General features: G+C 52.6%; 2 protein-coding genes across 4 annotated transcripts in view; one reads left to right on the top strand and one right to left on the bottom strand.

The window, feature by feature from the left end:
- The window catches only part of ZFHX2 (zinc finger homeobox 2), a 29,952-nt gene extending 22,750 nt beyond the window's left edge, over positions 1-7,202 (bottom strand). Inside the window, exon 1 of one of the 2 annotated variants that reach the window (XM_020897340.2) lies at positions 6,876-7,202. The gene's annotated coding sequence lies outside the window, so the exon portion shown is untranslated. Of the gene's footprint in view, positions 1-3,905; positions 6,621-6,875 lie in introns of those variants that run through there. The other variant, XM_020897337.2, reaches the window with a different exon arrangement.
- The window catches only part of THTPA (thiamine triphosphatase), a 42,948-nt gene that overhangs the window by 28,719 nt on the left and 2,144 nt on the right, over positions 1-12,085 (top strand). Inside the window, exons 1-2 of one of the 2 annotated variants that reach the window (XM_020897350.2) lie at positions 9,905-10,255; positions 10,645-11,211. In XM_020897350.2, coding sequence (XP_020753009.2) covers positions 10,650-11,211 — 562 coding nt within the window. In that variant the 5' untranslated portion in view covers positions 9,905-10,255; positions 10,645-10,649. Of the gene's footprint in view, positions 1-9,904; positions 10,256-10,644; positions 11,212-12,085 lie in introns of those variants that run through there. The other variant, XM_070468842.1, reaches the window with a different exon arrangement.

Here is a 12,085-nt window from a genome sequence, read left to right as displayed (position 1 = left end):
TTGGGGTGTGTGTGTTACTGCTTTCTGATCTTACGTGTGGCTGAGGGCCTGGCTATAGCCCTGTCCGGGCACCTCTTCGGGGTTAGCGAAGGGGCTCCCCAGGCTCTCGGTTACCGCCTCCGGGGCCCTGGGTTTCCCGTTCAACGGTGGGGGTGTCCTGTCCGGGTGTGCTGCCGCGTGCCTGTTTGCGCGCGGTGGCCCGGCTGGCGCGGGCGTGTTTGGGGTGGTGGTAATTACTGGGATGGCCCAGCCCTAATGAGTGTGATCTCGTTACACTCTCACCGCCTCTAATGGAGCTAACCTCATTTCACAGCCATTAGAGATGGAGATGAGGCCCCGCCCCCAGCCCCGCCAGCTGCAGCTCCCACAGCCCCGGCCACGTTCTTCCCCTCCGGCTCGCCATTTCCCCTTGCCACCGCTCCTCTCCCTCCCGGGCCTCTGCTCCTCCTTCCAGGCGTCCCTCTCCCTTTCCCCATTGTTCTTTCCCTTCCCATCTTTCCGCGCTTCTCTCCCCAGCCCTCCTCGCCTCCGTTCCTGGCTTCCTTTACCCCTCCCTCTGCTCCGCCGGTCTGTCCGTCCGCTGCGTCTCCATCTCCCGTCCCCTTCTCCGCTCCCCTCCCCCCGCCCTGCCCGCTGCTGGCCCTCCCCTCCCCCACGGTGCCCCGTCTGGCCAAAGGACGAATCTCAAGGGGAAACCAGCAAAGACAAACAAGGAGCAGTGACTTCATTATCGTCGTTAATTTGCCACTTCAGTTCCTCCCACAAGGGTCAAAGCCGGCACGGCTTGAACTCAGGACTGAGGCGGAGGCCCAGCCGGCCGCCTGCCTTTTCCGCCTTAAGCCTCTCCTACAGCCACTCGGCCTCCCTCCTCCTCTCGGCCTTCATTTCTCTGCAGGGGGTCAGGCTCCGGGTTTTTCTCTTCCGTTTCTCAGTCCTCGCAGCCTCAGCCTACCGCCCTCCTTCCTTTTTCATTTAAATTGTGGCCTTCCCTCCGGCTCTCCCGGCTCCAGGTCACATGGTTTTTATACCGTTCTGGTCCTGTTCTGCCGGTTTCCCCTTTTCCCACTCTTCCCTGCCCTGCCTCCCCTGCCTCCCTGTCTAGGCCTTCCTCAGCCTTCCCTTTTCCTAACCTCAAGCACACTCCTGTCCCTAAAGCACTGGGATTTATTTCTAGGTTTGAAGACCACATAGCCTGGATGGGAGGAAGGAGGCGGCTGTGGTACAAGCAAGAAAAGTGATACAGAAGGTGGAAATGGCTGGATTGAAAGGAAGACGACTGTGATGGGGGATGACAGGCACCTGAGTCAGGGCAAGCAGCAGAATCCAGACTCAGAGACTCAAGACACACTGGGTCCCAGAGAAACCACCTTACCAAGACTAGAGAAAGAGGATGGGCCAGAAAGCTTTGGGGTGGGAGGGTGCCACTGACAAAACGGGGAATGAAAAATCTGAGGAAAAATGGTGTTCGCCCCATCAGTTCCTCAGGGAAACACAGTCTAACACTCCCCTCCCACCCTCTGCCCTCCTCCACTGAGAAGCCAAATGACTGACAATTGACTCTTGACCTTTAGCCCAATCCCAGCCCCAAAGGGAGAAACTGAAGGTAGTTGGCTGTGACTAGAGGAGGCAGGGCGGAAATGTCTACACATGAAGTAAACATTTCTTCACCCACCCCTGCCCTTCCAACTGCGCACTTCAAAATGCTACACAGGACAAGACATTACATACGAATGCCCTCTTCTCTCTGCAGAAACCACGCGCTACTTATGCCTTCTAATTGCTCAGGCCCCACTGCCAGCACTGTTCCAGTGGGTGGCCCTGCTGTGATTCCCAACCTGGACCCTTGGCTTCAGCGTAATCATGTATTCCTGCCCCAATACAGAGGCAGCTCCTATTCTCTCATTTGACTTTGAAAGAGATATTTTGAGGGGATGCCATGCTGTCTTGGGAGGGATTAGGAAAAGGTGTCTTCTTCCAAGTATGTACAGCTTGGTGACAGGAGAACTGGTGGATCTCGGCCCCGTCAACCCCGTAGCTGGGTACCCGAGACAGCTGGACACAGAGGCCCTGGTCTGCACGTGTGCCTATTGGGGGGGGCAGTGAGAGCCAATGGGATTACCTCAGGGTGCTGAACGGCACCTCTAAATCCTTCACGCTATCTCACTGGTCTAGGGTGGAGAAGGGGTGGGCAGGCCGTCCCCTGGAGCTTTCCACAGAGAGGCAAGGGGCTCTGGAAAAGTGAGTGGTGGGATGACTGAGAAGCCAGAGAAGAAAGATGGAAAAATCAATGAAATGAGTTTCTAACGGTGAGGTAAAGGACCGCCGTGTCGACAGCCTGTCGCCTGCTGCAAAATATGAGCTGCCCAAGTCCATGGCAGCAGCTGACAGTGCATCCAGCCGCCACCGTCCTCGCTGAAGGCCCCCGCCCGCCAGACCCTTCTCCAGCTGCCCTGGCCATTCTTATTATAGACAGACTCTCCCTCAGGGCTCCCAGCTTGCGACCTCTCTTCCAGGGCTTCTTTCCTGGATCCCTTTCATCCATTCAGGGCATTTTTGACTCTTCACCACAGGCACAGGTTAAGTTATAATTCCTGATTGGGTGCATCCTTTCCCACTACGGCTTCTGTGTTTAGCAGCCTGCTCACAGATCTCAGTGTTGTGATGAGTTGTGCATCTCCTGCCGTCTCCTGTTTTACTCTAAACCTCTAGACTCCAACAAGGCAGTGCATAGTCAGACATCAAGGCCATCCTTCACAGGGCTTCTTACATCTAAGTCTGTGCCTCTTTCTGCCTCTTGGCCACTTGGCCAACGCTGACTTCCCTGTAATTGCCTAGATTTGGACACGATTTTGGGTCTGTATTGATTTATGAATTCTGTGGCTGGCATGTTTGTGTGCATGCATGCGTGTATTTATGTAATTTACATATGGCAGATTCCATTGTAGTCTCATGACTGGGAATGGGGTGGGGTAAGGATGCTACTTCCAATTCAAATCTCCAACTCTGTCTTTAGAAACAACTCTTAACCTTTTCTGGAAACCACCTCCTTTCTCTAGCCTCCTCCATATCTTCCTCTTGGGCTCCTAAGACTGTTCATTCATGTTTTCTCCCATGATCTCTGCAGGCTCCCCAGATCAGCCCCTAGAATCAGCCCTGGATGCCTCTGAGTGTGCCCCTCACCCAGTGTCTCCTCTGTCCACCTCAGGTTTCACAGGCACTTCTGGTAACTGCCCTCTAGTCCTTTCCTCCAGTGTCTGCTTTCTTAACTCACCCATTTATGCAGACTTAGGCCTGAGAGCTGGGCTGAAAGGAAGGTGGGCTTCCTCTTCCTTAGCCTCCTCTTATTTATTCACCGTCTTGATCAATAGATATTAAGCATCCCCTGTGTGACAGACATTGTGCTAGGTGCTAGAAAACAATCAGAAACTAGACACAGGCAGTGCCTGCTCATATCGTCATCAGGACTAACCCTGGGTCTCTCACTGATAGCTTCTCTCAGAGTCCCCCACCCCCTCCTTTTACCTTCACAGCCAAGTTCCATTCAGGAGCCTTCCTTTTTCTGTATTCCTGCTTCACACAGCTCTCACAGGGCTCCTATCCCCTCTAATCTGCATTTCCAGCTTCGCGTCCATTCCTAAACCCAAAGCCCAAAGGAGCTTCATCTTACATTTTTAGTAACTCTCCTTCCTGCTTACAAAGCCCTTCTTTCACATTCTGTAACTGCCAGTTTCCACTCTCTTCCTTCTTTGCCTGTTTTTCAGTCCTACCATCCCATCCTCAATGCCCCTGTCTCCTGAGATCCTTTCCTCTTGCTCCTGCAGGCTCTAGTGAACCTCAGATGCCCACAAACAAGACTTCATTTAGAGCTAACAATAGCTGCAGGGAGGCAAGGTCAAGCTACCAACCTAGGAATCCTACAGATTTGACTCTGGCCCTGGCCAATGTGTGTACAGCTCTCCAGCAAAGCCGCAAGTTGTTCCTCTGTGGGCCTTAAGGTAACACCCGCTGCTCTGACATCATGGAGGGAGGAACCCTGTCAGGTTGCCAAGGCAACACCAGCAATTTATGACATCAGAGGCTGTAGGTCTTTGGTGCTCAGGGGCTAGAAAGATTCCAGTTCCTATCAGTTAAAGTAAATGGGAATTTCTAGTTTTTTTTAATCTCTTTGCTCACGTTGCCCTGGCTTGGGAATGAAATGCAGAGGCCTCCAGTAGGTTAGTGAGGGATTTGGCCAACAGAATGAGCCAAATCTCTCCTCTTCACCAGATATCTCTGCGTTTCCTCTCCTCTCCTTTGGCACCTCTCTCTTTTGGGGATTAGCCCAATGGTATTTCTGCTCTTTTTTCCAAATTGCCCCTCCTGCGGCGCTCTCTTTGCATCCATCATGCTGTGTCCTTCTCACACCAGAGGCATTTGTTTCCTTTGATACCTCATCCTCTCCTCTTCCCCTACCAAGCTCTGTGCAGCTCTGATCTGCTTCAGCAACCCTCTTTTTGCCTTCCATTCCCCTTCTTTGTACCATGCTCTTTTCCCACCTCATCTTATTCTTCAGTTCCTCCCTTCCCCCATCTTAACACTGTATTTATTCATTTCATATTGCTTTTTCTGTTGACCTTCCTCTTGAGAAACAGTCTATCCTTTCTCTCCCTGTCACCTTCTGTATCATTATTAACTCATATTTTGTTTCATTCTCCCAATTTTTCATGAATCACCCCTTGATTCCTCCCCTGCCCCCATTCTACATGAATTTTCTTCTCTTCCTTTGCATGTTCCTCACATCATGCGTTTCTCTACCCTGTGCATTTATCTTCTCTTCCTTTCTGTCGCTGTCCACCTCTGAAATCTTCCATCTTCTGCCCATATCTACCTCCTCCTCTTCAAGCCCCTGAAGTCTGGAAAAACAATGAGGAGCTTAAAAGAAGGTAAACTCTCCCAGTGTTTATCCACGTTTCCCATTCTTTAGGCTGAATGAACCTGGCCCTTTGCATAAGATAGCTTCTGTCATAAGGATGAAAACTGCCTCCTGAAGAAGCACACTGAATCCAAATATGATAAGATCAAGGACCCAGGAAGAAGACAAATTAGAAAGCAGAGAAAAAGCCACCAGGGTCTAGAATGAACTGAAGGACAAGAGGCAACCAAGCAGGGTGGAGCTCTGAGTCCCAGAGAATGTCCCCTTACAAAATCAAACTTGACAGTGAATGAAACATAATGGCTCTGACTGATGAAGGGGTTATATGCCCCTGGAAGCCCATTAAATTGATTTCTTGGCTTGTTTATGTGCCTTTACAAACCATACTCCCCAACTCTCCCAGCCTCTTTGCTCCCTGGTATCTTCTGCTGCTGCAGTTAAAATGCTCAGTGAGAGGGTAAGAAATACAAGAAACTTAGGGTGACCAAAGAGAAAAGGGAGGAAGAGGGCAGATTACAGGAACAAAGGTGAAGAATAGGCAAAGGAGACCATGGGAGATGGGGATGGGGAGAAAAGGGGGTGACACAAATGGGGAAATGAAAAAATATATAATGGTAAAGGGAGGGAAGAGAGGAAAATCGAGTCAGTGATGAAGAGAGATGTGGTGGGAAGCTCCTGGAGAGGCAGGGGACACGCAGGAGACCAGCGGTGAGGTCCTGATGGGGGATACAGGCACACAGCAAAGGGGACAGTTAACAATGCTGGGAAGTTCCAAAGTTACCGGGGTGAAGGTGGAAGACAGGCCGTCCTGGCTATGCGGAAAGGGCACTTGAATCCTTGGGGAAGATACACCTATCCCTCCACTCTTCCAGGCCCCTCACCAGTGACTACCACAATCATCAATCATGACTGATAAGCAAACTCCAAGGCAGCCTGAAAAGGCCAGAGATATCCATTCAGACCCTGAAGGTAAGGGCATGGAGTCCTAGATGGGTAGACCAGTTAGGCAGCCAAGGTGTGACACATAGTGAGTGACAAGAACACACAGCAAGAGGATCGCCCGGATAGGAAGTCACATCCGGAGACAGTGACACACAGACAGACCCAGACCCAGAGGTGGATGGGTGGGGAGAATGAATGAGAATGGCAAAATCCAGACGTAGGGACACATGGACAGAGATCGGCAGGGCAACAGGCCCAGCATGGTCAAGGGCTCAACGACAGAGCTATTCAGAGAGAGGGACAGACAAGAGCAGATGGAGAGTTGGGGGGCCAGGAGAGGCACACTTCACCTTGAAAAGGAGCGGTGGCCTCCCCTCACCTACTAGTCGCACCTTTCAAAAACCAAAAGCAACAAACAACTCAACTTCAGGCAAAACCTAAAAATCAAAGATGAAGGGTATCCACCTCCCCTCCCACCCGTGGCAAGCTCGCCCATCCATCAGCCCGCCTGCTAGCCGCCGTTCCTCGCGCATCCTGAGGCCGGTGGGGGGCCGCCGAGACCCAGGCCCCTCCGGACTGACAGCTCCGAGCCCCCATAGTCACCCGGCCTCCTCTCCCCTCCGGGATCCCCGCTCCCCGTACTGCTCGGCGCGACCCGTCTAGCCTCTCGTTACCCTCCGCCCGTCCGGCGGGCTCCTAGTCCACCTTCGATGCCTTTCCGTTCCCCGCCTCAGCCTCCACCCCGGCCTCTCTCTCTTCGCCCTCTCGCAGGCCCGCTCCTTCCCTCCCACAACCCTGTCTCTCCTTCTCCTCAGGCTCTCGGTCTGTCCGTCTGTCCGTCTGGGTCCCCTCCCCCAGTCCCCTTCGGTCCCTCTCCGTGCCCTCCAGCGGCAGTCTCCGAGCGCCTCCTCTCCCCTCCGTCTCAAGCTTCCAAAGAGCAAGGAAGGGAAGACGAGAGGGAGAGGAAAAAAAAAAAAAAAAAACCAACCAACCCAGCAGCATCGGAAATCGATGCACTTACACCTCAGCTGGAAGCAGGGACGGGAGTCGAACCGCGGCCGCCGAGCAGCGCGAGGCGGGGAGGGGAGGGGGTGGCTCTTGGAAGGGACTTCTCCGATGTGTTGATTCCTTTTTTTCCCCTCCTCCTCCCTCCCTCCAGCGCTCACTCCGGGGCGTCGGGGACGGAGATGGAAAAAATAAATAAATAAATTCACGGCGGTGAGGGAAGTGAAGGAAAATAATCAATGCTATTTGGCTGCGGCTGAAGTGTTTTCCCGGCTTCGTGAGGGGGTTTCCATTGATTCACCCTGGGCACTCGCTCGCTCCCTGCCTCCTCCTCCTCCTTCTCGCCCTCCTCCTCCTCCTCCTCCTCCTCCTCCTCCTCCTCGCCCTCACTCCTCCGCCTCATTCAGTGGCTGGAGCCGAGGCGTCCCACACAATGGAATAATCAATACCCAGGCGCCCGGGGCGGCCCCACTGAGCAGGTGCAGCGGCCCGCCCGCCGCGGAGGACGCCGGGAGTTGTAGTCCGGATGCCCCCGCCCCCGCCCCCGCCCCCGCCCCCGCCCCCGCCCGCCGGCCCTAGAGCTTGGTGTCTGCCTGCTTCACTGGACTGTAGGCGGGACCTATGACAGGCGGACTGCGGTGCCGGCCACCTGCTTGACTGTGGGGCCAGGTCCAAGCCGGTGCCTGCAAAGAGAATTTTAAACACTTTCCCGAGTTCTCCTCCTCTTTCTTCTGTCTACAGAAATATACATGTGTTTTGTTATTATTACTATTTAAAAAAAAAAAATCAGCTCTAGAGCAAGCCATGGCTTCTACGAGCTTTCTAGAACCACCAGAGACCTCTCTCTCTCTCTCTCTCTTTTTTTTTTCTCACTTTCACTCCCTTCTTCTTGCCTTATTAATTCCCCTCCCTTCCAGTTGGGCACTATAGAACCTTGTCTGCCGCAGCAATTACTCTGAGTCACCAGAGCTTCTGTCTCCTTCACGCGGTCACATAGTCTCCAGAGTTGGGTGCGGGTGGGGAGAGGGGCTGGTTCCCCATCCTTATTTTCAGTTTATCAGCTCACATAAACTGTTATGTTCTAATAACTGCTGAAACTTGCTGAGTGCTTAGGGACAGTACCAAGCACTTCTACATATATTAACTTACTTAATCTCCACAATTAGTCTCATTTTACAGTTAGGAAGGCCTGCATGTGCGCTCAGTCCTGTCTGATTTTAGAGACTCCATGGACTGTAGCCCACCAGGCTCCTCTGTCCATGGGATTTTCCAGACAAGAATACAGGAGTGGGTTGCCATTTCCTCCTTCACGGGATCTTTCCAACCCAGGGATTGAACCTGTGTCTCTTGTGTCTCCTGCATCAGCAGGAAGATTCTTTCCCACTGGCACCAGAAACCAGGGCACAAACAATTTACTTGCCCAAGGTCACAAGGCCAGTAAATGACAGCCAGGATTCAAATCCTGATGCTCAGACTCCAGAGCCCATACTAGCTGCTACAGCCTACTTCTATTAATAGAAGAAAAAAAAATTAAAAAATCCTAGAGTTCACAGGAAAAAAGGAAGGAGAAAGAAACTAATATTTTGAATCTCTATGATGTGACAGTTTGTCACTGAATCCTCACACTTATCTGTGAGGCAGTCCACATTTTACTAAAGACAAAACAGAGATTTCAGGAGGTGGAGTAGCTTTCCCAACACCAAACACCACTAAAGTGATGACGGGAGATGACTCCAGGTCTGCCTGCCTTCGGAGTCTAATCTTTCTTTCTCCTTAAACTGCTGCCTCTGCCCTACTGGATTTGGACCCTATAATTCAAGGAAGAGATTAAGTCTTCTTCCTTTGGGCAACAAAGCTTAAAAAGCAAAGGACAGATGAAAAGCAGGCGAGTGAAAGGAGTTAGGGGCTGGGGTCCCTCTTTTCCCTGCACCCTGGTTCCTGTCATCGGGTGGGGGGCAGTGCAGATAAGCATTCAAAACATGCCAGGTTCAAGATGCCATGTCTGTAAACCAGTGTCCTCTCCACTGTACCTCCTATGGGTCATGTGTTTCCAAAAACATACCGGGGAAAGGATAAATGTAAAGGACCTAGCCCTTCTCACCCATAATAGAAGGGAAGCCAGGAGTTGACAAGAACCACTGTTTCTCAGCAAGCTACCTTACCCAAAAAACAAACATACAGTAGATGCCTCCAGGTAATCATAATCCTGGGAGGGAGTAAGGAGAAGCAGCCTTCTCTATTTTGTCTCCCAAAGCAGTCAAAGGGCCATTCGCATGTCTTCCTATATTTTAAATGAATGCAAGTATTTCTCCTGTTCCTGACAGAGCCTGCACAGGGGCCACAGGAAACAAACTCCTCAGTTTGGCATGCAAAGCCGTTTCCAATCTGCTCAGCGGTATTTCCAGCTTCATCTCTTTTCCCTTAAACACTGGCCAGGTGCTCTCCAGTTTCTGGGTCTTTGTTCATGCTGTTTCTCTGTCTCCAGTCATTGAAATCCCATCATGTCTTTAGTTTTCATCCAAAATATCATTTCCTCCTCTTACAGAAAGTCGTTGGGGGAGGGGGCTTCCCTAGTGACCTAGTAGTTTGAATTTTGGCTTTTACTGCGGGAGGCTGGTGTTCAATTCCTGGCAGGGAACTGAGATCCCTCAAGCTGCACACACACAAAAACAAGTCTCCCATCCACCATTATCCTGAACATTCTTGGGGATGTTTTAACTCCCCTTTAAAACTTCCAGAGTCTAGAGTAACTAGACTGGTCTTAACTATCTTTCTTTTTCCCCCAGCTCATTGCCATTGGCCTGCATTTAATGGGCCACCACAATAGTCAATAAAGTATCTGCTGGACAGGGTCTGAGTGAGTGGCTTGTATTCCAGCCCCATCTGGCAACGAAGTGAGAGCGTTGAAGGCGGGAATGGGGTCTGAGCTCCTTTTCCATCCGACTTTAGATAGACTCCCACAGGCGTCAATCGCAGCTTTCCTGTCACCATAGCGACGAGTGGGGCAAGAAAGCAAAGTTTCCCTTGAACTACACCTCCCATCATGCACCCGGGCTCCAGGGTGCCGGGCTCAGCCTGCGGCCTGAGACCCGGTCCGCCCCTCGGGAGCTGGGAGGGGTCTGAAATGAGAAGCAGAGCCGAGGGGGCCACCCTCGCTTTTGGCCCACCGCGGAGGTTGCGGCCCCTCATAACTTAGCAGGCTTATCGGCCCAAGCCTGCCCTCGGCATAGCTACATCAGGCCTAATATGGCCGCTTGTGCCGGGACCTCCCCCGTGCGCAGAGAACCGGGCCGAGGTCCGGAGCCAGGGACTGCTTCCGGCATTCCTCGCGGGCGTGGCGTAGGCTTCCTTCTCCTTACTCCAGGTCCCGCGAGAGGGAGACCCTAGGCCTTTCAGGTGAGACCCAAGGCTCCGCGGGTCGGTGCTCTGGGGGGATCTGGCGGGGTCATCTCCGGCAGTGAGTAGCCGTACTCCCGGGGTAGCATGTGTTGAGCTAGGGGCGTTGAAAGGACATCCGCTACACGGCTTGCTTTCTAGAGAGCCCCTTCGATTTTCCAGGGAATCCTTTGGATTTAGGACATCAGCAGCAGAAGGGATCTAACTGGAGACCTGTGCCTGTTGCTGAGCCTTAATAAACATCAGAGACAGACAGGGCCATCCAGCACAGAAGCAAGGAGGAAGGACCCCCGACAGACAGCCCTGCGACGCTGTGTGCCCCTCAGAAGTTCTTCCGGGGGGAGGGATCTTCGGGAGCTCATCAGTGTTTGTTGATTGACTGATTGCAGGTAGCATGGCCCAGGGCCTGATTGAAGTGGAGCGAAAGTTCGTTCCGGGGCCCGGCACAGAGGAGCGGCTGCAGGAGTTGGGGGGTACCCTGGAACATCGAGTCACTTTCCGAGACAGCTACTATGACACCCCTGAGCTGAGCCTCATGCGAACTGATTACTGGCTGCGACAGCGAGAAGGCAGTGGATGGGAGCTCAAGTGTCCCGGAGCGGCAAGTGTCTCAGGACCCCACACTGAGTACACGGAACTCACAGCTGAGCCTTCAATTGTGGTCCAGCTCTGTGAGGTGCTGGGGGCTGGGGCCCCGGGGGCTGGGGCCCCGGGGGCTGGGGGCGTGGCTGCTGTGCTGGGCCCCCTGGGGCTGCAGTTGGTAGCTAGTTTTGTGACGAAGCGCAGTGCCTGGAAAGTGGTGCTGTCCGGAGCCGACGGAGAGGAGCGGCTGCTCAGGGTGGACCTGGATACAGCTGACTTTGGCTACGCTGTGGGTGAGGTAGAGGCACTGGTGCACAAGGAGACTGAAGTCCCAGCTGCCCTGGAGAAGATCCACCACCTCAGCAGCCTGCTTGGTGAGGGAGACAGGCCCTTCTATACTTCCTTTGTTCCTCTTCTGAGTGTACCCACTGGGCCAATTGTTGGGGCCGTCTCCAGGCTATTTCTTTAAGAGGACTTATTTTAGCAGTTTTCTAGAGGACCCAGTTTGCTCAGGGCTCTATCAAATCTGGTTTCTTCTTTTGCAGTAGCTGTCTAACCTGCAATGAATCCTTCCATGTGTCTCTAATCCTTCCCAGCCATTGGCTCATGTCATTTTCATACCTCTAGCCACTCCAGGTGTCCTTTGATTCCATTTGTCAGTTCTCTTCTTCAGTCTTTCCATCCATCCTTTCTCGCCCCAACTCCTGTCCTCTGATTTTTATAATGAAATCCTCATTTGTCCTACTGGCTTGAGTAAAAGTCAAGAGTGTTGTTCCCATGTGACAAGACAGTGGGGCAAACGTTAGCAGGTTAGTTCTTCTGTTCCCAGGCTTAGCTCCTCTGTACACAGTTCACCCATGCAAGTACAGGGTTGTGCATCCCATGGAGCCTTACAGCCCTGGAATGTTGTTCTTGCCTCTTCTGCAAACCTACACTGAGTTCCCCGCCATCGGCCCAGCATGCTGCCAGGCACTAACAATTAGACACTGGCTAATTGTGGCTCCACACCACAGAGGCTAGAATTCTCTGCAAATCCCACCTCATTCATGGCTGTAGCTGCTCCTCCTTTCTACACCCCTTGGTTTCTCTCTGTGTGTGCATCTCTGCATGTGCTTCATTACCAAGCTAATGAGCTCTGGCCTGCCTGGAGAGGCTTTAATCTTGATTGGGGGGCAGGAGCAGTAACTGAAATGAGTTGCTACTGAGGCACCCTCTGTCTTCCTGGCGCCTGAGTGCCCTTCACCACGT

The sequence above is a fragment of the Odocoileus virginianus genome, chromosome 6 (assembly GCF_023699985.2).
Source record: "Odocoileus virginianus isolate 20LAN1187 ecotype Illinois chromosome 6, Ovbor_1.2, whole genome shotgun sequence".
Taxonomy (NCBI): Eukaryota; Metazoa; Chordata; class Mammalia; order Artiodactyla; family Cervidae; genus Odocoileus; species Odocoileus virginianus.
This window is presented reverse-complemented; position numbering and strand designations above follow the sequence as displayed.